Genomic DNA, 27,056 nt, shown 5'->3' with positions numbered 1-27,056 from the left:
CATGAACTGCAAACTTTCAGACGTTCAAGCTGGATTTAGAAAAGGCAGAGAAACCAGAGGTCAAATTGTCAACATCCATTGGATCCTCAAAAAAGCGAGAGAGTTCCAGAAAAATATCAACTGCTATTTTATTGACTATGCCAAAGCCTTTGACTGTGTGGGTTACAGCAAACTGGAAAATTTTTCAAGAGATGGGAATAGCAGACCATGTGACCTGCTCCTGAGAAATATGCATGTAGATCAAGAAATGACAGTTAAAACTGGACATGGAACAACAAACTGGTTCCAAATCATGAAAGGAGTATGTCAAGGCTGTATATTGTCACCTTGCTTATTTTACTTACATGCAGTAAACATCATGGGAAATGCCGGGCTATATGAATCTCAAGCTTGAATCAAGATTGCCGGGAGAAATATCTATAGCCTCAGATATGCAGGTGACACCACGCTTATGGCAGAAAGGGAAGAAGAACTGAAGAGCCTCTTGATGAAAATGAAAGAGGAGAGTGAAAAAGTTGGCTTACAACTCAACATTCAGAAAACTAAGATCATGGGATCCAGTCCCATCACTTCATGGCAAATAGATGGGGAAACAATGGAAACAGTGAGAAACTTAATTTTCTTGGTCTCTAAAATCATTGCAGATGGTGACTCCAGCCATGAAATTAAAAGATGTATGGTCTTTGAAAGAAAAAATATGACCAACCTAGACAACATATTAAAAAGCTGAGACATTACTTTGCCTTCCAATGTCTGTCTAGTCAAAGCTACATTTTTTTCCAGTAGTCATGTATGGATGTGAGATTTGGACTATAAAGAAAGCTGAGTGCCAAGTTATTGAAGCTGTTGAACTGTGGTGTCGGAGAAGACTCTTGAGAGTCCCTTGGACTGAAAGGAGATCCAACCAGTCAATGGTAAAGGAAATCAGTCCTGAATATTCATTTGAAGGACTGATGTTGAAGCTGAAACTCCAGTACTTTGGCCACCTAAGGCAAATTACTGACCTATTTATTTATTTATTTTTTTTTAGAATGGGAAAAAGTATTTTCTTTTTTTTTTTTTTTTTTGTCCTTGCTCTTTATTTATTTATTTATTTTAATTTTATTTTATTTTTAAACCTTACATAATTGTATTAGTTTTGCCAAATATCAAAATGAATCCACCACAGGTATACATGTGTTCCCCATCCTGAACCCTCCTCCCTCCTCCCTCCCCATACCATCCCTCTGGGTCGTCCCAGTGCACCAGCCCCAAGCATCCAGCATCGTGCATTGAACCTGGACTGGCATCTCGTTTCATACATGACATTTCACATGTTTCAATGCCATTCTCCCAAATCTTCCCACCCTCTCCCTCTCCCACAGAGTCCATAAGACTGTTCTATACATCAGTGTCTCTTTTGCTGTCTCGTATACAGGGTTATCGTTATATATATATATGGAATTTAGAAAGATGGTAATGATAACCCTGTATACTGACCTATTTAAAAAGACCCTGATGCTGGGAAAGATTGAAGGCGGGAGAGGAATGGGACAACAGAGGCTGAGATTGGTTGGATGGCATCACCGACTCAATGGACATGAGTTTGAGTAAGCTCCAGGAGTTTGTAATGGACAGGGAAGCCTGGCGTGCTGCAGTCCATTGGGTTACAAAGAGTCAGACACAACTGTATGACCGAACTGAACTGACTGTGGTGCTGGAAAAGAGTCTTGAGAATCCCCTCAACTACAAGGAGATCAAACCAGTAAATCCTAAAGTAAATCAACCCTGAATATTCATTTGAAGGACTGATCCTGAAGCTGATTTGAAGAGTCAACTCATTAGAAAAGACCCTGATGCTGGTAAAGACTGAGGGCAGAAGGAGATGGGGTGACAGAGGATGAGATGATTGGATGGCATCACCAAATCTATGGACATGAGTTTGAGCAAACTCCAGGAGACAGTTAAGGACAGGGAAACCTGACATACTGCAGTCCACATGGTCGCAAAGAGTCAGACGTGACTGAGCTATTGATCAACATAAATGGAGCATGAGGGGTCTTAGTTCCCTGACCAGGGATTGAACTCATTCTAACCGCATTGGAAGGCAGATTCTTAACCACTAGACCACCAGGGAAGTCCCCTTTTGCTACTTTTATAACCTAAGTCTTGCTTATACAAGTTAAAAAAACTAAAGATTTTTAAGTTCATAAAGACAATTTTATTAAGATTTCTAAAATTTTTTAAAGATTTTTCAGACTGGACTGCTCATTTCTCTCAAAAACTTGACAAAATTCTGGTATGCTTAATTCATTTTTATGGCCAAAATATATCTAAAGTTCCTTCTTAAATATAATGTTTAAGTTATTTCTTTGCCTCCTCACCCCCATCTCTCATATCTTTTCAAAACTCCTTTGAGGTTTTGAGACGATAGTGTTGGACTTTGTTGTTCAATCACTATTTTTTCAGTTGTATATCCTATTTTCATAGGCATCCAGAAACACACCTTTTATAATTATTGGAGGCTCTTAATCTCTGACTCCCTTTTTAGTCTGTGCACTAAATTGCTTCAGTCGTGTCCAGATGTTTGGGACCCTTTGGACTGTAGCCCACCAGGCTCTTCAGTCCATGGGGTTCTCCAGACAGGAATACTCGAAGGGGTTGCCATGTCCTCCCTCAGGGGATCTTCCTGACCCAGGGATGGAATCCAGGTCTCTTACATCTGCTGCATTGGTTAGGAGGGTTCTTTACCACTAGCACCACCTGGGAACTTGAGCTTAGTTCTTGCCTGAACTGCTGTCTTTCTTCTAACATCCTACTGACTGTAGCAAGTACTGTTCACACATCAATATTAATTAGATGGAGATTCCCCTGGACCAGGTCTGGGAGTGGCACACAGACTCCACTCAGATGCCATTGGCTAGAACTCAATCCTGTGACCACACCTAACTTCAGGGAAGACTGAGAAAGGTAGTCCAACCATGTGCCCAAGAATAATTGGGCAACAAGTTTTGGTGGACAGTCAATATTCTTGGTCATATGTGATATATCACCCTTACTTTCTTCAAATTTGTAAACCCAATCTAAACATTCTTGAACATCATGCTTTAGCTTGCTTTTTTAATCTGTTTTTCTCTCATTGTTGCTGGGTTTTTTTTGTTGTTGTTGTTCTTTTGTTTTGCATTGTCTTTCTGGTCCTGGATATTCACATTGCCTCACTGACATTATTTATCCAATAATAGAGTCCTCCCTCAGGGCCCATGGGAATGGGTTTCAGTCCCCTGCCTTCCCACTCTTCAGCAGGACCAAAATCTGAGGATGCTCAAGTCCCTTATATGAAATGATTTAGTATCTACATATAGCCTATGTACCCATATCCTCCTGTGTATTTTAATAATCTGATTACTTATAATATCTAATATTATACAATGTAAATTCCATTTAATTAATCATGCTTATATAATGAAACTTTGATAAAAACGCTGAAGAATGAGGTTTAGAGAGCCTCCTGATTGGTGAACATATTGATGTGCCAGGAGAGTGGTGCCCTCAGACTCCATGGAGACAGAAGCTCTTATGCTTACGACTCTTCCAGACTTGCCCAGAGTACCTTTTCATCTGCTGTTCATTTGCATTCTTTATATTCAAATGATAGTCCTTAAATATAGCACTTTTGTGAGTTCTGTGAGCATTCTGGGAAATTACTGAAATTGTGGGAGTTGTGGGAAACCCCAGATTTCCATCTCTGCTTAACTCCCATACCATTCTGATGCCTGCTGCATCAATTTTGTTGGATGGACAAGAGGTGCTTAGTATACGTACTCAGCACGTCTGTCAAGAGGTCCTGATTTGGATGATAAACTAACCTATCATTCTATTTCTGAGGTAAGGACCATGTGTATCTTAGTGCAGGAGGGTAGTAACTGCCTTGAAGACCTTGCATTCTTCTTTAAGATAAGGAATGGGGTTTCCCACACCCCAAACTCCTTCAGCATGAACTTGCCTTGGGCTGACTCAAAGGTGTTAGGGGATGTGGGCCTGAAGTTGCCTTGAGTCCTCATAAGCAAGATGAACCCATGGAGTGTCCAGAAAATGCAACCCCTCTAAGCTGGCACTGAGACTGGAACAGACGTGTATGTGTGTGTGTGTCTATGCACATGCACTTGTCTGTGTGCATGTGAGTGTGGGGGTGTGGGAGGAACCGACTCTTTCCAGTAAGAAGAGTGGAAATGCAAAGAAATGCTCTGTATTACTGGAACTGCCTCCTTCTTGTGTGCAATACGAAGAAGTAAAAGAAAGAGAGATTGACTTAAAGCCACTGATGACTCAGGGTCCTCTGTCACTTCGGTTCCTAAGCACACACTTCAATGAGAAGGTCTAATAGGAACCCTGTTCTGAAAGAGATACAGATTCAGAGCTGGTAGGCCACCCCTGAGACTCTTTCCTAGTGAAAGCTCTAAGCAGGATACACAAAACTCTAGCAACACTTTGAAGATGCTTGTATTTTACTGTGAGGATTTTCTGTACTTGAATTCCAAAGGTCACTCCCTGGGCAAGCAACTTTGTGAGAGGAAAGGCAGAGTTAGCTCGACCAGGACATGAGAATTTGGAAAGAAGATTTGAGGGCTGTTAGTGAAGTAGAGTAGGGGTAGGGAGAAAGAGGGAGGAAAAGAGTGGAAAAAGAAGAGAAGATGTCGTGTCATACCCTGTAAAGAAGGTCAAGTAGGGTGAATGGTAGGAAAAGCCACTAGATTTGGGGTTACAGTATTACTATGTGTCGGGTCCGGGCAGAATCTGCTAAATTGAACCGTGCTATCAGCTCATTCCATATGGGACTGGCTGGACACAGTAAAGAAAACACAATTTATGCCAGAAAAAAAATGCCTTCTTCCAGCAAAACCATGTGTTCACGATAGCAAACCAAGTGGAAGAGATAGATAAGACCAAGGATATTGAAGTGTCTAGGATCTCTGATTTGGATGTCTGAGATATCTTTTAGGTATTTTTAGGTAAGTGTCAATCCCTTGGATGAAAAAATTCCCTGGAGAAGAAAATGGAACCCACTCCAGTATTCTTGCCTGGAAAATCCCATGAGCAGAGGAGCGTAGTAGGCTGCAGTCCAAGGGGTTGTGAGAGTCAGACATGACTTAGCGACTAAACAACAACAAAGTTTTAGATGAGTGGATGTTAGGAAAACACAAAATCATTGCTGAAACTTTAACTGAATCCAGAATTATACCAAGAAACAAGTATGCCTGAAAAAAACATTAATACAGTATATATTTGTACTAGAAGAAATCATAGAAATATTTATTATTATATTTTGTAAAACACAATAGTCAGAAGACATACTAAAGTCAGAGAACTTTGTGTAACACAAACTTTCAGTTTTTTTCCACCTTCAAACCTCCATTAAAGAACTGAAGTGAGAAGAGAGGGGTGTTGAGGTAACCTCAAGTTGTTTGTTTCTTCCCTCTTCATACAAATGTTATAAACTTTATGCAACAAACTTCCTTTACATGTAGACAACCACTGTAAGTAGAAAAAGATTTATTCATTTGTTCAATTAAATTTCATTGGCTGTGTGCTAGGCATTTGGCACAACTTAAGAACCACATGCAGAGTACATCATGAGAAACCCTGGGCTGGAGGAAGCACAAGTTGGAATCAAGATTGCCGGGAGAAATATCAATAACCTCAGATATGCAGAGGACACCACCCTTATGGCAGAAAGTGAAGAAGAACTAAAGAGCCTGTTGATGAAAGTGAAAGAAGAGAGTGAAAAAGTTGGCTTAAAGCTCAACATTCAGAAAGCTAAGATCATGGCATCCAGTCCCATCACTTCATGGGAAATAGATAGGGAAATAGTGGAAACAGTGGCTGACTTTATTTTTCTGGGCTCCAAAATCACTGCAGATGGTGATTCAAGCCATGAAATTAAAAGATGCTTCCTCCTTGGAAGGAAAGTTATGACTAACCTAGACAGCATATTCAAAAGCAGAAACATTACTTTGCCAGCAAAGGTCCATCTAATGAAGGCTGTTGTTTTCCCAGTGGTCATGTGTGGATGTGAGAGTTGGACTATAAAGAAAGCTGAGTGCTGAAGAATTGATGCTTTTGAACTGTGGTGTTGGAGAAAACTCTTGAGAGTCCTTGGACTGCAAGGAGATCCAACCAGTCCATTCTGAAGGAGATAAGTCCTGGGTGTTCATTGGATGGACTGATGTTGAAGCTGAAACTCCAGTACTTTGCCCACCTGATGTGAACTGCTGACTTATTTGAAAAGACCCTAATGGGGAAAGATTGAGGGCAGGAGGAGAATGGGACGACAGAGGATGAGATGGTTGGATGGCATCACCGACTCGATGGACATGGGTTTGGGTGGACTCCAGGAGTTGGTGATGGACAGTGAGGCCTGGCTCGCTATGGTTCATGGGGTCACAAGGATTCGGACATGACTGAGCGACTGAACTGAGCTGAACTGAACTGAAGAACCACATGTGGCCCCAGGTTCATAGGAAACCCTACCTATTTCTGTAGTAAGACAGCTCATTTGGAGCCCCTATCTAGATGGTTCAAATAAGCCTTGTTGACTCCAAGGCTAATAAGTCAGTGACTGCATTGTGATGTAATGGGCACAGATACCAATAGGGCACAACTTCCATATCCTCCCTTCTCCCTACATTTCAAGTCAGGATGTCGTTATACTCTGGACAGTCTTCTCAACTAGTAGATATGATAGATGTGGTGGAGTAACTCCTCTTTCTTCCTGACAGGATTGATGCTGAGCCCAGCCTTATCTGTCAGTCCAGGGAAAGCCCAAGGGTCTAGTTCTCTAGTACCATCATTACAACAAGCAGCAGCTGCTGCCCTGTTTATCTCCAAGACCCCCTCTATCAACAGTATGCCCTCCCACCTATTCCTAAAAAGATCAACCCAGAGCCATCCCTTCCCCTGAGATCTCTCAAATTTGCTGCATTGGAGACTGGAGGCCTCTTCCATTGCCTCAGAGAGTGAGAGCTGATGTTTTCATTTGCTTTTCTATGTCTGTCTTTCCTGGTAAGGGGAAGCTGGCAAAAAGAGAAAGAAGCATCTTTGAGGTGACCACTTAAGTACAAGGTGAAGTTTCATCCTTAAGAAATTTGTTCCAGTCTTACACAAACATTTGCTCTTAGGCCTTTGCTTATTAATGGGTAATAATAGTAATAGAATTTTTCAAAAGAAACCCTCATACACCATTATACACACAAACACATGCTTTTTCACATTTTTTTTTTACTTTGGTAAAAGTCATATAAAATAAAATGTGCTATTTTAAGCATATTTAACTGTACAGTTCAGAGACACTAAGTACATTCATGTTGTTCTGCAACACTCACCATCATCCATCTCTGGGATTTTTCACCTTCCTAAACTGAACCTCTATCCCCTTTAAAAACTAACTCCCCATACCTCTCTTACCCCTACTCCCTGACTCCTGGCATCTACCAGAGTCCTTTCTGACTCTGAATTTGAAATTCTAGGTACCTCATGTAAGTGGATTCAAACAGTGTTTTTTGCACCTACTATATGCTGGAATCCTTTTTTTAAGATTAACAAATATATGTCCTGAAAACACATTGTACCTTCCTTTTATTTCCCCTTGTGCTTTACAGTAGGTTCTCATTAGTTATCTATTTTATAATAGTATCAATAGTATATATATATATATATATATATATATATTAATCCCAATCTCCCATTTCATCCCACCCCCACTTTAACCCTCAGTGTCCATGTATTTGTTCTTTATATTGTTGTCTCTATTCCTGCCCTGCAAATAGGTTCATCTATCCCTTTTTTCTACATTCCACATATATGCCTTAATATATGATATTTGTTTTTTTCTTTCTGGTTTGAACACACTTTTGGGGGTCATTTACAGAATTTTAGCTACAGTTTGGTATGGCTCAGTCAATTGAGTTCAGTAAATCAGTCATGTCCAACTATTTGCCACCCCATGGATTACAGAACACCAGGCTTCCCTGTCCAACACCAACTCCTAAAGATTGCTCAAACTCATGTCCATTAAGTCAGTGATGCGATCCAACCATCTCATCCTCTGTTATCTCCTTCTCCTCCTGCCTTCAATCTTTCCCAGCATCAGGGTTTTTTCAAATGGGTCAGTTCTTCGCCACAGGTGGCCAAAGTATTGAAGCTTCAGCTTCAGCATCCATACTTCCAATGAATATTCAGGACTGATTTCCTTTAGAATTGATCAGTTTGATCACCTTGCAGTCCAAGGGACTCTCAAGAGTCCTTTCCAGCACCACAATTCAAAAGCATCAGTTCTTCAACCCTCAGCCTTCTTTATGGTCCAACACTCACATCCATGCATGACTACTAGAAAACCATAGATTGCACTATACGGACTTTTGTTGGCAAAGTAATGTCTTTGCATCTATGTTTGTCATAGCTTTTCTTCCAAGGAGCAAGCGTTTTTTCATTTCATGGCTTTAATTTCACTTTTATCAAGAGGCTCTTTAGTTCTTCTTTGCTTTCTGCCATAAGGGTGGTATCATCTGCATATCTGAGGTTATTGATATTTCTTGTGGCAATCTTGATTCCAGCTTGTGCTTCATCCAGCCTAGCATTTCACATGATGTACTCTGCATATAAGTTAAATAAGCAGGGTGACAATATAAAGCCTTGACATACTCCTTTCCCAATTTGGAACCAGTCTGTTGTTCCATCAGTTCAGTTCAGTTCAGTTCAGTCACTCAGTCGTGTCCGACTCTTTGAGATGCCATGAATCACAGCATACCAGGCCTCCCTGTCCATTACCAACCCCCGGAGTTTACTCAAACTCATGTCCATCGAGTCGGTGATGCCATCCAGCCATCTCATCCTCTGTCATCCCCTTCTCCTCCTGCCCCCAATCCCTCCCAGCATCAGAGTCTTTTCCAATGAGTCAACTCTTCGCATGAGGTGGCCAAAGTATTGGAGTTTCAGCTTCAGCATCAGTCCTTCCAAAGAACACCCAGGACTGATCTCCTTTAGAATGGACTGGTTGGATCTCCTTGCAGTCTAAGGGACTCTCAAGAGTCTTCTCCAACACCACAGTTCAAAAGCATCAATTCTTCAGCACTCAGCTTTCTTCACAGTCCAACTCTCACATCCATACATGACCACAGGAAAAACCATAGCCTTGACTAGCCAGACTTTTGTTGGCAAAGTAATGTCTCTGATTTTCAATATGCTATCTAGGTTGGTCATAACTTTCCTTCCAAGGAGTAAGCATCTTTTAATTTAATGGCTGCAATCACCATCTGCAGTGATTTTGGAGCCCCCCAAAATAAGGTCTGACACTGTTTCCATTGTTTCCCCATATATTTCCCATGAAGTGATGGGACCAGATGCCATGATCTTAGTTTTCTGAATGTTGAGCTTTAAGCTAACTTTTTTTTTTTTAACTTTGCAATATTGTATTGGTTTTGCCATATATCAACATGAATCCGCCACAGGTATACACGTGTTCCCCATCCTGAACCCTCCTCCCTCCTCCCTCCCCGTACCATCCCTCTGGGTCGTCCAAATGCACCAGCCCCAAGCATCCAGTATCGTGCATTGAACCTGGATTGGCGATTCGGTTTTCACTATCTGTTTCTAACTATTACTTCTTGATCGGCATACAGATTTCTCAGGAGGCAGGTAAAGTGGTCTGGTATTTCTATCTCTTGAAGAATTTTGCACAGTTTTTTGTGATCCACACAAAGACTTTGGCGTAGTCAGTAAAGCAGAAGTAGATGTTTTTCTGGAACTCTCTTGCTTTTTCTGTGATCAATCATATGTTGGCAATTTGATCTCTGGTTCCTCTGCCTTTTCTAAATCCAGCTTGGACATTTGGAGGCTCTTGGTTCATGTACTGTTGAAGCCTCTCTTGGCAAATTTTGAGCATTATTTGACTAGAGTGTGAGATGAGTGCAATTGTGCAGTAGTTTGAACATTCTTTGGCATTGCCTTTCTTTGGAATTTGGGTGAAAACTGACCTTTTCAGTCCTGTGGCCACTGCTGAGTTTTCCACATTTGCAAATTTGCTGGTATATTGAGTGCAGCATCATCTCTTAAGATTTGAAATAGCTCAACTGAAATTCCATCGTCTGCACTAGCTTTGCTTGTAGTGATGCTTCCAGGGTCCGCTTTACTTCATATTTCAGGATGTCTGGCTCTAGGTAAGCGATCACACCATCATGGTTATCTGGGTCATTAAGATCTTTTTGTATAGTTCTGTGTATTTTTACCACTTCTTCTTAATATCTTCTTCTTCTGTTAGGTCCCTACCATTTCTGTCTTTTATGACAGAGAAAATGTATGGCTGGCACACCTTGAAAGGCACGTTGACAAATTAAAACTCAAATGACAGAAAGCTAGAATCCACTGGTTGTGATCACTCCTACTTGCCTGTGTTCTGTGTCCTCACATATGAGAATATTCAAAAGCTGATATTCTGGATATTATAGTACATTATGTGGCTTTGGGGATTTTTCCAAATTTGATGAAATAATGATATTTTGTTTGTTATTTTTATTAACATTATTTCAAATCCTGTTAAGAAATATGTACAAAAGGTAAATAAATGTTTAATGTATGAAAGGATCCAGCTTTCTTAACTGTTGGGTATTTTAATGAAGAAAACATGGTTATGAAAGGGGCTTCCCAGGTGGCTCAATGGTAAAGAATCCTGCCAATGCAGGAGATGTGGGTTCGCTTCCTGGGTTGGGAAGATCCCCTAGAGAGGGAAATGGAAACCCACTCCTGTACTCTTGCCTGGGTAATCCCATGGACAGAGGAGCCCAGCGGACTCCAGTCCATGGGGATTGAAAAAGAGTCAGACATGACTGAGCATGCATGCACAGCTCTTCTGTCCATGGGAGTTTCCAGGCAAGAGTACTGGAGTGGGGTGCCATCGCCTTCTCTGAAAGGGACATTAACAATACAATTAAAGGTGAAGTCATGGTGCATTCACAGCTAAGAACCACATGACAAAAATTACTTTCTTCACATTTGTTAGAATTTAACTAAGCAGAAAAGCATAAGATAGAGGATGCTCACAAATTATTATTTTTCAAATTTCTGAACAGAAAGAAAGAGAACGAGGTTCTAACTTGGCCTTCATATTCCGACTGCCTTTTGCTGCTGGAAGGGTGTTCAGTATCAGCATGTTGGACACACTTCTTTATCAGGTACTCAGTGTTTCTTTCCTGTTGCTCTCTGAAGCATTTATTTTCTATTTTGTTTAGATCCTATCAAACGAATGATACAACTAGTGTTTCTCATGTACTGTCAACTTAAATTGGCTCTGAAGTAACCCGATATTTTATTTCATGTATTTAATGAATGATCTAAATGTGCCTATGAAAGACATCATAAGAAAAAAATTATTTTTCAGAATACTATATGAAATGATATTAGGCATTCTTTGACACCAGTGTCCTACAATGTTTCATGTGACATTTGAATGCATTTGCATATTCCTTTACATATATAACTAAACTATAAATAAAAGTTAAGAAAAAATTACTAGGTTAAGAAAAAGACACCTTTCTTTCTAATGCACATTTTTTAAAAATGATACCAAATAATGTCAGTAAACTGTCAAATCAAGGACATTTTCAACATCTGATAATTTTGCCTACTTTAGAAACATGTAAGGAAAATTTTACAACCTCTAAGAACCATTCAGTTTGTTTCTGAATGCCAGAGTTTCACATTGTCATTTCATCATTGCTAAGTTCACAGGATTTTATTTTATACAAATACACTAATTTTTTAACTGTGCCAAAAGCTGAACAGCAGCAATATTTCATATTATTTGATTCAAGTATTCAGATAATTTCTAAATATATCTGTTAAGGAAACAAAAAGATATTCATAGGGCTTTAAACAAAAATCAACAACAAAAAAAATAGTTGAAATATTTGATTGTAAATTTTAGTCATTACAAACTTTTAAAAAATATTATCTTTTGTTCAGCTTATAGTTTTTTGTTATTAAAAATATAGAATTGTTTTCCTAATGTCCAATACCATGCATAAAATTTAAACATCACGATATCCTAGAAAATAATAATTTCTCATATTTTTTGAGGACAGCTTAACTGTACATGTGTATTTAGCACACTGACAAGATTGATTTTTATTTCTTTTTTTAATGGAGGCTTAATGATTGGAGAAGGAAATGGCTCCAAACCCACTCCAGTATTCTTGCCTGGAGAATCCCAGGGACAGAGGAGTCTAGCAGGCTATAGTTCATGGGGTCACAAGAGTCAGACACCACTTAGCGACTAAACTACCACCACCTAAAGTGGGCTTCCTTGGTGGCTCAGACTGCTAAGAATCTGCCTGCTAATGCAGGGACCCAGGTTTAATTCTTGGGTCAGAAAGACCCCCTAGAGAAGGGAATGGCAATCCACTTCAGTATCCTTGCCTGGAGAATTCCACGGACTGAGGAGCCTGGTGGGCTATAGTCCATGGGGTCAGACACAACTGAGTGACTAACACTTTCACTTTCAGTGATATGATAGTGCTTCCCTGGTGGCTCAGTGGTAAAGAATCTGCCTGCCAATGCTGAAAACACAGGTTCAATCCCTGGGCCGGGAACGTCCCCTGAGAAGGAAGTGGCAACCCACTCCAGTATTCTTGCCTGGGAAATCCCATGGGCAGAGGAGCCTGGCTGACTAAAGTTCATCAGGTTGCAAAAGAGTCCGGCGTGACTTTAGTCACTAAACAACAGCAACGCCATGATAACCTTTAACATAACCTTTAAGATGTGATAACATATTCACACTCTAAGCTATTCTGTTTTTCATACGCATGATAATACATATTTTATTTCTGTTGCAGTCATTTGTGAAGGACTATATGATTTCTATCACCAGACTTCTGTTGGGATTGGACACTACACCAGGATCGGGATTTCTTTGCTCTGTAAGTTACTACTGTCTGAAGTGGAAGATGATTCTTGTGGGCAGTTCTTAAATCCATCTATCATGCTCTTTGGCTGACTCTTCTATATCATTTATTTATTTTTCTAACAAGTGCTCAAAGAATAGTATCCTGGTTTTTTTAATTAATTAAAAAATGTTTAGGGAAAGCATTATTTAAATTAATAATCTTGCAGATAGCCATTTGGAGCAAAATTCACAAGTGTTTTTTTTTTTTTTTTCCTCCCCTAGCTGGCATTTGAGATGAACAGTTTCTGACATACGATGTCATACTGCCAAGGAAAACACTGATCATATTGTTTAACTTCTGTTCCCTGACCGGGCCTCCTGTAGGGGAAGCATGAAATCCTAACCACTAGACCAACAGGGAATTCTCTAACCTCTCTGTTTTATAAAAGACTGTGCTATGTCCAAGTGTATTTCATTAAGTGTCTTATTAACAATTCAAATTCGTGATTAGCAGAGAGGGAGCAGCACTTATGCCTCTGTCCGGGAGTCCTGTGCTCCTTCTATTGCACACCTTTCTCAGTAGGGATGCTATAGAACTTTGGATGGACTATTCGTTTTTGTGCTGGAGTTATCCTTTGCACTTCAGGATTTGTAACATCAGCCAATCCTGTCCACTAAGTCCCAGTAGCATCCTCTAGTTATTGCAACATTCAAACAAGTCCTTACATACAGGTTTCCAACAATTCCCAGTCAATTATCAGTGATGTCGCTCACTGAGATGGAACTAATGCAATGCCATGCTGCCACAAATTGAGCAATGTGTTTCTTAAGTTTGAGTTAACCTGAGGGATAAGGTTTAGATGGCAGTAAATAACTTTAATATATGGGTAAGCACTTAAGAAATGTTGCTTTGAGATTTTAAAATATCAATGAAATCTACTTTTAAGGAATGAAAAATAACCATTGGGTTTTTTATTTCTTAAAAATTTTGTATGTAAATAATCCAATTATATTTATTACAGATGAAGATCACAGAGGATGACCTATGGATTAGGACTTATGCCAGACTTTATCAGAAGTTATGTTCCTCTACTGGAGATGTTCCCATTGGTATTTACAGGACGGAATCTCAAAAGCTTACTACATCTGAGGTTTGGAAATATCCACATATTCCTGTCTTAATGTTTAATGTGATTGAAAACTATGATTCCTAAACCTAGAAACTTATTTCTGAAATATTGGCCATTAAATTATGTCAGGAATTTCATAAAGTATTTTTGGCAAAAGTGATATTCTAGAGTTTGGACTCTGAATGCTTTTTGTAGGTTTTCAGGAAGTAAATTAATTCTAACTAACCTTTTGACACATAAGAAAAGTTCTCAGGGCAAGCAATCTAGTTTGTAATATAATCTTAAACTCCAGTATATTAGCATTTGGAAAGAAGGAAACAGAGATAAGTTAGGGAGCATGAAACTCACATTTTTTCAAACTCTAGGTTGAGAACTACTTTGGAGACAAGGAAAAAACCCCAGGAGCAGTGCCAGACCCTGGCTCAATAATCATAATAGCAAACTAGAGCCTATTAAAAATGGAACAAAATTTACAGTGCCTGCATATGACTGAAAACATATCTATATTTTACTTTGGCCACACTGTGTGATTATAAATTATGGTTTATATTCTTGAAATATTTATCTTCTTCAGATACCTCAAAGTTATTCAAAATTTTGTTTAATCATTTCTTTCTTTGGTCTTATGTGAAACAGAACCTCAACTATGAGACTTAGATTAATTGCATGCATTTTAATAGTCATGTAATCATTACATCAGCTTGTGATTAAAATCAATGAATCTGTGTGTGGAAAAGAAGAACTTTATAGGAAGCATAAGGATAATGGAGTAGATTTTTATTTTCTTGTTACAATTTATAGTTTGACATTTAAGTAAGTGATATTGAGGCCAGAAGAAAATAGTTCCGTTTTTCTGAGATGTTCTTTGCTGGTTTCACTGCAACTTCAGAGGTGCTAAAAGATGTTTTATTGCCATTTCTGCAGCTGAATCTGAGTTTTTCATTGGCTGTGGTCCCCGTGGTTCACACCACAAAGAGCAGGACCAAACTGGAGAAAATCAGGAATGACTGATGGGAAAAGCATACCAGACAGTTAAATATGTAAGACAGCTTGGCAGATATGCCTAAAAGTTTAAGAATATTGCATCCAAAAAATATTATTAGATTAACGGTTAAGAGAAAAAAAGTGCTTTCACACCTAAGCAATTAACCATGTCTTACTCAAGCTTGATAAAGACAAAGATTTCCACATAGCAGAGTATTATTCCTGTTTTTATCTTGTAATATGGATTTTGTAAACTTGAAAACAGTTAATTCTTCCATTGGTCAAGTTCATATCCATGTTTGTCATTTTGTGTTATTAAGAGACTTTGTTGTATGCTGTTCACAGTGTAGATAGGGAAAAGATAATTGAATATTCGTACTGTCATCAAGGAGCATTTAACACTACATCTCAGTCAGTTCTTCCCATCACAAATCAGCAAAATATTTATAAATCCTCAAACCTCCAGCTTATATTAAAAGCACACATCCTTGGAAAAAATAAAAGAATGCTAAGTTAAATGAAGATAATATCTGCTGTCTTCCTATACTGAGTTCAGTTCATCTTTTGGAACACAAATTTTTGTTTAAATTTTATATACTATCTATTACAGAAAAAAGAGGCAATTTAAATATTACAATAAACTTCAAGTACTTTTACAGTAAAATATATTAGTAAGGGCAAGAAATTAATGTTACTTTACATCTAAAATGACCTGACTGCTATAGTTGAAAAGGAATTCTAGTTTTATTTTTCTGGCAAATAAGGCAAAAATAAAACTGTTGAGTTATATAATAATTGTAGTTTGATACACAAAAAGATGTAAGTTCATCTATAGAAAGATTTGTTTTTCCTGATCATTGTTAACAGAGTGAGTATATGTTTCCTTATATGAGATTTAATATTTAGAGATATTTAAGAGATAGATAACATGATGAACATTATGTCACTTTATAGTTTTGCAAGATGCTAAAGTACCAAAAACGTGGTACTCAATAAAATCTCATTTTATAAAATCAGACTCTTTCGTGTCTGACTCTTTGCGACCCATGGACTGTAGCCCACCAGGCTCCTCTGTCCGTGAGATCCTCCAGGCCACAATGCTGGAGTGGGTAGCCATTCCCTTCTCCAGGGGATCTTCCCAATCCAGGGATCGAATCCGGGTCTCCTGCATTGCAGGCAGATTCTTTGCCATTTTAACCACCAGGGAAGCCTCCAAATTACATTAATATAAATATTTTAGTAAGGCTTAAGATAAAAAAAAGTTTTGAAACTGGAGCTGCTCATTCTCTACCATTTTCTCATCAGTGTTATTCCATTGTGCCAAGTGTTAAGAATCTGGAGACAAACAGTTCCAACAAGCCTGTATTCATATATTTTTAATGTGTTTCTTAATATTTGTAACAATAGTGACAATCCTAAATAGTGGGTTAGACTTGAATTACAACAAAAATTATAACTGAAAATTTCACTTCTGCCTTTTGAAGGATGAAGATCATGTTATTCTGTAGAACTGAAGAACAAGATAACATGATTTTTATAACCCCTAAATGTTTAGGGCTTATATATTGACTGGGCAGATCAATTTTTAACCTTTATAACATATTTGAAAACTCAAAATATTTCTATACATTTACTTGAATGTATATGTAGGGGTGAAAAATAATCTTATTATAGTATCTAAAATTTTAAAAAACAGTACAACTATTAATACCAATAATGATTATTGAATATCAATAATGATGTCAGTTTCATCTCATGAATATAATCCTTTATATCTTATCAATTTTTTTAAATTTTCTATTAACACCACATTAACTTTTCATCAAATCATAGAAAGATGATTTTAGATAAAAACCTAACAACAACTTTTTGGCAAGTTTTTTAAATATTAGCTTATTCTTTACATAATTTTATTCAAAAGTGCTATGATAAGTAATCAAACACATAATTAGATGATAAATGTTATGTGGTATCTGTCGTGCATTGTCCTGTTGCTGATTGTTTTGTGTATGTACTGTTTAGTTGTTGTTTAAACTGTAATTTGTGTGTTTCTTTTCCCTCCCTTTGTGTCAGTGTCGAGAAATAGCATCACAAGTAAGTATTTTGTTTGTCTCCGTTTCTTCAAATGGTCTAATATAATGAGTCATTGAAAACAATATTAAAGGTTAAACTCAGTAGTTCAGATTTTAAAAGAAAACAAGCCGAAATGGTTTAATATGTTCTCTTCAAGTTAGTGTATCTATATTTCCCTAATATGATTGCAAATCAATATTACCTATTTGTCTTAAATTATGTTTATGTATTGATCCAATCGCACATTTTACTGCATGGTGTCATTACCAGCTAATCACTTACTGGATGCAGATTATCTGTCCTCAAGGGACGTGCCACCTTCTGTGCAGTCAGCTAGGACTGAAAAGGAATGGAGCTCTTGACATAAAAACATACCTTTAGTTTGCTTCTTAAAGTATCCTGGACCCCCTAGGAACAGTTATGGGAACAATAGGACCTGAGATGGATTCCTTCTTATACATTTATATTCCTGAAACCTCGATTTCTCTTTATGTGATTTGCATTTTTTATTTTATTTTCCACTTTCTTCATGTAGATCATGTTAAATAATTGCCATTATGGCCTTAGTACTTAACACAAACTCCCAAACATTAATAGAATTAAAGAAACTATTACAAATATAAGTATTTTCAACTTTAAAAATTGCATTTTGAATGTCAAAGCAGTGGTACAATTCAGCCTACTGTGGAATAATATCACAAGTATAAAACTTTTGTGTCAAAATTACCAACCAAAAATATGAGTCTTATTTTTGAGCTTGTTGGAATTCTGTATTATCATAATTCCAGAAATTTTGACAGAATGACTGGTATTTTCTCTACAATTTGAAACCATGTAATAAATGCAAATGTTTATTAAATTATTCTGAGCATTCTACATTAGTTATTTAAGGTTTAATAAGCTCTGGCTCTGTTATATTCTTAAATATTCTAATTTTTTTTCTATATATTGATTCCTTCGGAATTTACAAGATATGTACTAAAGAAGCTTCTCTTTGGGCTGTAAGAATGTTTTAGCTGCTTTCTGACATTTTTCACATGATGGTACATAGACAGTGGTAACATTTGTTTATCATGAAGTTGCTCAGCAGTTCCAGCCACCATGGCTGCCTGCAGGTGATGCAAATTTAAATTCTAGTTTAATGCAGAATACAGTGCTGGCAAAGACAAGGTTTGGGAAGCTTATCTTAGAGTTTTTATGGTTTACTTATTAAAGTATCTTTTGTAATGCTTTGAAAAGTTACTAATGAGTTTAAGCATATATTTCTAAAATTTTTCATTTGTACCAGTGTTTGACTTGACCTGATTGACAAGTTTTCATTTTATTTATAATGCACTGGCAGACATTATTTCAGGAAGTATTTTAGGAACGTGTCACAAGCCAAACTGGTTCACTTTGTCTCTCTTAAAGGTATTTCTCAAGTGTGAATCCAGACCTGGTCCACAGTGGTAGAAACACTAGTTAGTGGTCACACCATGTCCCTAAAAGGAGTTTGCATTTGGCTAAAAATTGTATAGCTTCATGTTTGAAAGTGGAGTTAATTTTTTGAATGTAGATTTTTGGCTCTGTTGTAGTTTTCCATGTCGATTCATATGTTCCGCACTTTTAATTCATACGTCAAGCTTTACTATCTCCTCTTTTCTCTAACTTACCATTATAGATTCAGAAAGTCAAAGGTTTGGCTCATTTCCGAATTTTTGTAGCCAATTGGAAGTTGACTTGTAACTTTCTTCCTGTAATTGCTTTCTTTCTTATAGTTACTATTCTAGGTCTTAAAGTCCTCCAGTTATTTCCCTATCTATGTAAACTTAGCTTCTTCCCTCTAATTTGCTGAGTTTTCCAATATAACTATCTCCTCAAAATCCATTTATGAAGAAAAAGCTCTAACTGTACTTTAGATATTAAAATATATTTATCCTTGTAATTCTATTTTTTTTCTTCCACAATTCTGTTCTTTCAATTTTTTTTTGTTCTCTCTCTCAACCCTCAAATATGTTCAGATTTCCTCAAACCTCAAGAAACATTCACCTCTTATTCTATTTTTCTTATTTCATTCTTGCTGTTAAACTCTCAGAAGCGTTCAAATATGACGTCCATTCTATTTCTTATCCATGTCTCTTAGTTTTTCCTTACTCTTTGATCGAGTCTGTTCTTACTAAAAATCTCTTTTAGCCAAAATCACTGGCATTTTATTTTAGTTGTAATTTGTTTAAACATTGTAGAAGCTTTAACTGGGTTCATTGTCTCTTACATGTCAAAATTCTCTTGTCAGTTTTCATTTTATGAATAACTCTTATTTATCCTGGTTTATTTCTTTTCCTCCTCTTTGTTCTGTTCAGTTTCTGCCTATAACAACTCATTTTATTAAAAAAAATATTTTAAGTCTTTATTGAATTTGTTACAATATTGCTTCCATTTTATGTTTTTTTTTTTTTTTTTTTTTTGGCCCCAAGGCATGTGAGATCTTAGCTCCCGGACCAAGAATCGAATCCACATCCCCCGCATTGGAAGATGAAATCTCAACCTCTGGACCACCTAGGAAGTCCCAATACCAACTCATTTTAGATGCTGATACTGTGATCTTCGATCTGAAAATTTGCCTCTAATTTCCTGTCCTGAGATTGGCTCTATAACTCAGGACCTCAAGGAGAGGCAGGGATTTACCTCCTATCCTAGGATGTGCCTTTATCTTTGAATTCCAGGATGTACACCATGATTTAAGTGTGGCCTATGCTTCATTGCAGATTGCCCCCTCCAAGAGTGTTAATCTTGATCTCTGCCCAATGCTGAACGCTTTTTTATTTAATCCACACAGCAAGGTAACATGGCTGATGATTTTACTCCCATTTGTAAATGAGCAGAGGCTGAGACACTTAACTTGATAAAATAAAAACTTAAGAAGCAGCAGGCCTATATTTGAACTTAATCAAATTCTGACACCAGAGCCTCTTTTTTTTTTTTTTTTTTTTTTATCATTAGATTTCACTGAAGGAGCCTCTGCCAATTTCTGGTCACTTCTCTCTTTTCCACTACCTGCTTTGAGATCCAAAGTGCTTTGTTTGAGACTCAACATGGGAACCGACATTTGAAACCCAAACCAGGCATTTGTCAAAACTATGTGTATAGTCTTTCCTCTTTTTCTGCACATGACCTTGGAGAACTCATTGAATCTTTAGGTTTCAGTGATTACTCTGAGGTTGATGGAAGGCACATTTGTGTTTTATAAGCTTGGTGTTCTAATTCCTAAACATGAAGAACAAACTCATTATCTGCCAGATCCTCCCCGCCTTATCTCCCAGAATTAGACATTTCCTTAGCCTAGGTGTTTGGAATGAGTCAGCAAACATCCAAGAAAGATTTCTCAGAAAGCGGATGTGAGCTTTTCATGCCTATTCTTGGATTTAATGACTTATTGGTGGATATACTGTATCGGAATTCTCTTCCTTCAAGATCTTGCATAATACATACAGATAAATGATTGTTTTCTTTGCATGATGTTTATATAGTGGACTTTTTAAATTATTTTTTATTGAAGGATAATTGCTTTACAGAATTTTACTGTTTTCTGTCAAACCTCAACATGAATCAGCCATAGGTATACATATATCCCCTCCCTTTTGAAATTCCCTCCCATCTCCCACCCCATCCCACACCATCCTACCCCTATAGGTTGATACAGAGCCCCTGTTTAGGTTTCCTGAGCCATAGAAAATTCCCGTTGGCTATCTATTTTACATATGTTAATGTAAGTTTCCATACTAATGTTACTCTTTCCATACATCTCATCCTCTCCTCCCCTCTCCCCATGTCCATGAGTCTGTTTTCTGTGTCTGTTTCTCCATTGTTGCCCTGTAAATAAATTCTTCAGTACCATTTTTTAGATTCTGTATATATATGTTAGAATATAGTGTTGGTGGGAATGTAAATTGGTAAAGCTGCTATGGAAGACATTATGGAGATTCCTCAACAAACTAGGAATAAAACCACCATGTGACCCAGCAGTCCCACTCCTAGGCCTATACCCTGAGGAAAGCGAAATTGAAAGAGACACATGTATCCCATTGTTCATTGCAACACTATTTACAATAGCTAGAACATGGAAGCAACCTAGATGCCCATCAACAGATGAATGGATAAAGAAGTTGTGGTATATATACACAATGGAATATTACTCAGCCATAAAAATGAATGCATTTGAGTCAGTTCTAATTAGGTGGATGAATCTAGAACCTATTATATATAGTGGATTCTTGATGTCTGCCATACCAAGTCATTTTCTTGTTGCTGGATTTTAGACTCTTCTGTATTTTACCCATTATTTACATTCTTTCTGTCTCTGTTCCTAGAAGAATCAGTTATCCAATTATTTTTCCTGACCAAATAAGCACTGGACTTGGGACCACATGATCTATGTTTAAAGTTGGCTCCTGCTTTTACTAGCTGTGTGTGAACTTGGGCTGTTCTCCACATGTAGCAGAGTGGAAATTAAGTCAGAAATTTATTATCACTTCATTAATTAGAAAAAATCAGAAATGTGTTAACTGAATTGTTCATAGTTAATGGCAAGTACTTCTACATGGCATGGTACATAGACTAACATAGATCTTTTTCCATCATTTTTTACTGCTGCATTATTTTCTAGTGGATGACACTGCTTCAGAAAATGTTTGTGTCAATATACTTAAATTTATAAATAAAATAATAGTAAGTATTCCAGTGATCTGGATAAATGCCTTATAATATTTTTAAATGTAGATATATTCACTAACTTGAAATGTATTTTAATTCATACACTTACATACACCATGAGTCTGAGCTAATCTATAATTTTCTTTCACTTTTCTCTTATAAAATTTTACTCTTGAATACTTTTATTTTTCATTATTCCTTTTTCTAATATTTCCTAGCTCTACTAATTCTTGTCTTGTTTATTTTCAACCCTACGAAAGCATTTCTTACTTTCATTACTTACTTTAACTTAAGCATCTCACTATACAGATGGCTAACAAACACTTGAAAAGATGCTCAACATTGCTTATTATTAGAGAAATGCAGATCTAAACTACAATGAGATATCACCTCACAGGAGTCAGAATGGCCATCCTCCAAGTCTACAAACAATAAATGCTGGAGAGGGTGTGGAGAAAAGGGAACACTGTTGCACTGTTGGTGGGAATGTAAATTGATAAAGTCACTATGGAAGACGATATGGAGATTCCTTAAAAAACTAGGAATAAAACCACCATATGACCCATAAATCCCACTCCTAGGCATAAATCCTGAGGAAACCAAAACTGAAAAAGACTCATGTATCCCATTGTTCATTACAGCACTATTTACAATAGCTAAAACATGGAAGCAACCTAGATGTCCATCAAAAGATGAATGGATAAAGAAGTTGTGGTACATATACACAATGGAATATTACTCAGTCATAAAAGGGATGCATGTCAGTCAATTCTGATGAGGTAGATGAACCTAGAACCTATTATACAGAGTGAAGTGAGTCAGAAAGAGAAAGATAAATGTCATATTCTAATGCATATATACAGAATCTAAAAAAAATGGTACTGAAGAATTTATTTACAGGGCAACAATGGAGAAATAGACATAGAGAATAGAATTATGGACATGGGGAGAGAGGAGGAGAGGGTAAGATGTATGGAGAGAGTAGCATGGAAACTTACATTACCATATGTAAAATAGATAGCCAATGGAAATTTGCTGTACGGCTCAGGAAACTCAAACAGGGGCTCTGTATCAATCTAGAGAGGTGGGATGGGAGGGCAATGGGAGGGAGGTTCAAAAAGGAGGGGATATATGTATACCTTTGGCTGATTCATGGTTAGTGACAGAAAACAACAAAATTCCGTAAAACAATTATCCTTCAATTAAAAAAAAAAAAAAGAGTCACACTGGCACACCTAGTAGCAAGAAGCTATTTAAATGCATCCAGTCTGCCTGGTTTAACTACACAGCCCTGGCTTTCTGCTCACTTAGTGCCTTAAACTGCATGGACATCATTCTTTCACTTTGCCCTGCCACAAGAAATAAATTAAGCCTTTACTCACAGCTTCTTGGTGGATGACTGCTGGAGTTTATGAAATCAGAACTGAATATAAAATTATAAGGTTGATCTGAGTCATTCCAGTTTTCATAAGGGAGTGATAATTTCTAAGCTTTAATATACTTGGATCAATAATACCATTTTATATATATTCTTTACATAAGAATGGAGCTTCCCTGGTGGCTCAGAGCTTAAAGCGTCTGCCGGCAATGCAGGAGACCAGGGTTCAATCCCTGGGTAGGGAAGATTCCCCTGGAGAAGGAAATGGCAACCCACCCCAGTATTCTTGCCTGGAGAATCCCATGGATGGAGGAGCCTGGTGGGCTACAGTCCATGGGGTCGCAACGAGTCAGACACGACTGAGCGACTTCACTGTGCATATCCATTGAGGCTTAACTTAGCTGCAGTGCCCTATGGATACTTCTCCTTATGACTCTGTGTATCAGCATCATTGTTATTGCGGAGGTACAGGCAGCAGCAGCAGAAGCATTTTGTAGGGCCCCAGAGAGCTGTTTTCAAGAGTGCGGATTTCAGCATGGCAACTACTCTTCTTCCACACAGGTAACCACATAATCTACCTCTGTGGTACCCAGAGTATCAGCATTTTCCCCTAACACTCTTTGCAATGCAGTTTGATGCCTGCTGTAAACACACGACCAATGGTCACGGGATAAGGATTGTTCACTGAACTTAGTGCCAGTCATGCCCTTTACTGGAATCTAGACACGCAATTCAATATGAAACACACAGAGAAGTCTGAGACCTGTGACACAGAGCCCCAGCTCCATCCTCTTGTCCTTAAATGCCAAAGACAGAAGCTTCTAACTTAAATTGGTGAAATCCAGACAGAAGCATGAGAGGACTGAACAAATGCAACTTAAAACTGTGCAGCTCAAAGCAAACACTTGACAGTAGGCAGTGATACAACTCAGCAAGCATGCTTATCAGCAGGTGGTACAACCAGTTATCAAGTCAGACCCAAATAAAATGAGTCTCTGTATGGCCCCCATGGGCTGAATACCCTGTTTGCTGTGCCTGTTGCTACAGCTCCGAGTCCTTTATGACTCCCCAAGCTGCAACTTTAAGTGTTTACTGAGCCCACATCGATAAATTCTGCCTGATCCAACTTAATCTTCCGTTCTTATCCCAAACCCTTAATATCCACACATTCTCTTCAGACTTTGGTCTGTAAAAATTTAAAAACTGAAGTAGTTCTTTTAGAATGTAACTTCCTAAACATGTAATGAAAAGTAAAATGAGTAACATATATGCTGCCTAGTGTCTGCATATTTATGAATCACTTTATGAGGCTCCTAGGAATATAACACAACCCACTGCAGTACTCTTGCCTGGAAAATCCCATGGACGGAAGGGCCTGGTGGGCTGCAGTCTATGGGGTTGCTAGGAGTCGGACACGACTGAGCGATTTCACTTTGACTTATTCACTTTCATGCATTGGAGAAGGAGATGACAACCCACTCCAGTGTTCTTGCCTGGAGAATCCCAGGGACGGGGAAGCCTGGTAGGCTGCCGTCTATGGGGTCGCACAAAGTCAGACATGACTGAAGTGACTTAGCAGCAACCAAAATAAAGTCAAAATTATTTCTCAGTTTGCTTTTATGAAACAAGGAGAGTTATTTAGATTAATGAATTTAAAAGCATTAATTTATAGTATTTTAATAATCTATGATTAATTTAAATATCAATTAAATAGCATTTAGGCTAATAATAAAATTAATTAATTCATGTATTAAGGGAAGACATCTACCATGTAGTTAGTAATTGCATGATAATAGTATTCAAGATCCTAAACAGAGAAGAAAAAAGTAAGATTTTCTGGGCTTAAAGCACTAGGAGAGGCATCAGTTCAGTTCATTCACATAGTCGTAACCAACTCTTTGCGACCCCATGGACTGCAGCATGCCAGGCCTCCCTGTCCATCACCAACTCCCGGAGTTCACTCAAACTCACGTCCATCAAGTGGTGATGCCATCCAGCCATCTCATCCTCTGTCGTCCCCTTCTCCTTCCACCTTCAATCTTTCCCAGCATCAGGGTTTTTTCCAAGGAGTCAGTTCTTCGCATCAGGTGGCCAAAGTATTGGAGTTTCAGCTTCAACATAGGTCCTTCCAATCAACACCCAGGACTGATCTCCTTTAGAATGGACTGGTTTGAATTCCTTGCAGTCCCAGGGACTCTGGAAAGTCTTATCCAACACCACAGTTCAAAAGCATCAATTCTTCGGCGCTCAGCTTTCTTTATAGTCCAACTCTGACATCCATATATGACTATGGAAATACCATAGCCTTGACTAGATGGACCTTTGTTGGCAAAGGAATGTCTCTGCTTTTGAATATGCTGACTATGTTGGTCATAACGTTCCTTCCAAGGAGTAAGTGTCTTTTAATTTCATGGCTGCAATCACCATCTGAAGTGATTTTGGAGCCCCCCAAAATAAAGTCTGTCACTGTTTCCATTGTTTCCCCATCTATTTCCCATGAAGTGATGGGACCAGGTGCCATGATCTTCGTTTTCTGAATGTTGAGCTTTAAGCCCACTTTTTCACTCTCCTCTTTCATTTTCATCAAGAGACTTTTTAGTTCTTCTTCACTTTCTGCTATAAGGGTGGTGTCATCTGCACATCTGAGGTTATTGGTATTTCTCCCGGCAAACTTGATTCCAGCTTGTGCTTCTTCCAGCCCAGTGTTTCTCATGATGTACTCTGCATATAAGTTAAATAAGCAGGGTGACAATATACAGCCTTGACGAACTCCTTTTCCTATTTGGAACCAGTCTGTTGTTCCATGTCCAGTTCTAACTCTTGCTTCCTGACCTGCATGCAAATTTCTCAAGAGGCAGGTCAGGTGGTCTGGTATTCCCATCTCTTTCAGAATTTTCCACAGTTTATTGTGATCCACACAGTCAAAGGCTTTGGCATAGTCAATAAAGCAGAAATAGATGTTTTTCTGGAACTCTCTTGTTTTTTTGATGATCCAGCAGATGTTGGCAAGTTGATCTCTGGTTCCTTTGCCTTTTCTAAAACCAGCTTGAACGTCTGGAAGTTCATAGTTCACATATTGCTGAAGCCTGGCTTGGAGAATTTTGAGCATTACTTTACTAGCATGTGAGATGAGTGCAATTGTGCAGTAGTTTGAGTATTCTTTGGCATTGCCTTTCTTTGGGATTGGAATGAAAACTGACCTTTTCCAGTCCTGTGGCCACTGCTGAGTTTTCCAAATTTGCTGGCATATTGAGTGCAGCACTTTCACAGCATCATCTTTCAGGATTTAAAATAGCTCAACTGGAATTCCATCACCTCCACTAGCTTTGTTCGTAGTGATGCTTTCTAAGGCTCACTTGACTTCACATTCCAGGATACCTGGCTCTAGGTGAGTGATCACACCATCATGATTATCTGGGTCTTGAAGATCTTTTTTGTACAGTTCTTCTGTGTATTCTTGCCATCTCTTCTTAATATCTTCTGCTTCTGTTAGGTCCATACCATTTCTGTCCTTTATCAAGCCCATCTTTGCATGAAATGTTCCTTTGGTATCTCTAATTTTCTTGAATAGATCTCTAGTCTTTCCCATTCTGCTGTTTTCCTCTATTTCTCTGCACTGATCGCTGAGGAAGGCTTTCTTATCTCTTCTTGCTATTCTTTGGAATTCTGCATTCAGATGCTTATATCTTTCCTTTTCTCCTTTGCTTTTGCTTCTCTTCTTTTCACAACTATTTGTAAGGCCTCCCCAGACAGCCATTTTGCTTTTCTGCATTTCTTTTCCATGGGGATGATCTTGATCCCTGTCTCCTGTACAATGTCACAAATCTCCATCCATAGTTCATCAGGCACTTTATCTATCAGATCTAGTCCCTGAAATATATTTCTCACTTCT

General features: G+C 38.1%; 1 protein-coding gene across 1 annotated transcript in view; it reads left to right on the top strand.

Moving 5' to 3' along the window:
• KCNT2 (potassium sodium-activated channel subfamily T member 2) overlaps nucleotides 1–27,056 on the top strand; it is a 418,728-nt gene that overhangs the window by 370,710 nt on the left and 20,962 nt on the right. Inside the window, exons 22-24 of the mRNA XM_070384415.1 lie at nucleotides 11,100–11,201; nucleotides 12,861–12,944; nucleotides 13,933–14,061. Coding sequence (XP_070240516.1) covers nucleotides 11,100–11,201; nucleotides 12,861–12,944; nucleotides 13,933–14,061 — 315 coding nt within the window. The remainder of the gene's footprint in view (nucleotides 1–11,099; nucleotides 11,202–12,860; nucleotides 12,945–13,932; nucleotides 14,062–27,056) is intronic.

Source organism: Bos mutus, chromosome 16 (genome assembly GCF_027580195.1).
Source record: "Bos mutus isolate GX-2022 chromosome 16, NWIPB_WYAK_1.1, whole genome shotgun sequence".
Taxonomy (NCBI): domain Eukaryota; kingdom Metazoa; phylum Chordata; class Mammalia; order Artiodactyla; family Bovidae; genus Bos; species Bos mutus.
Note: the sequence above shows the minus strand (reverse complement) of the source record. Positions and strands in the feature narration are given on the sequence as shown.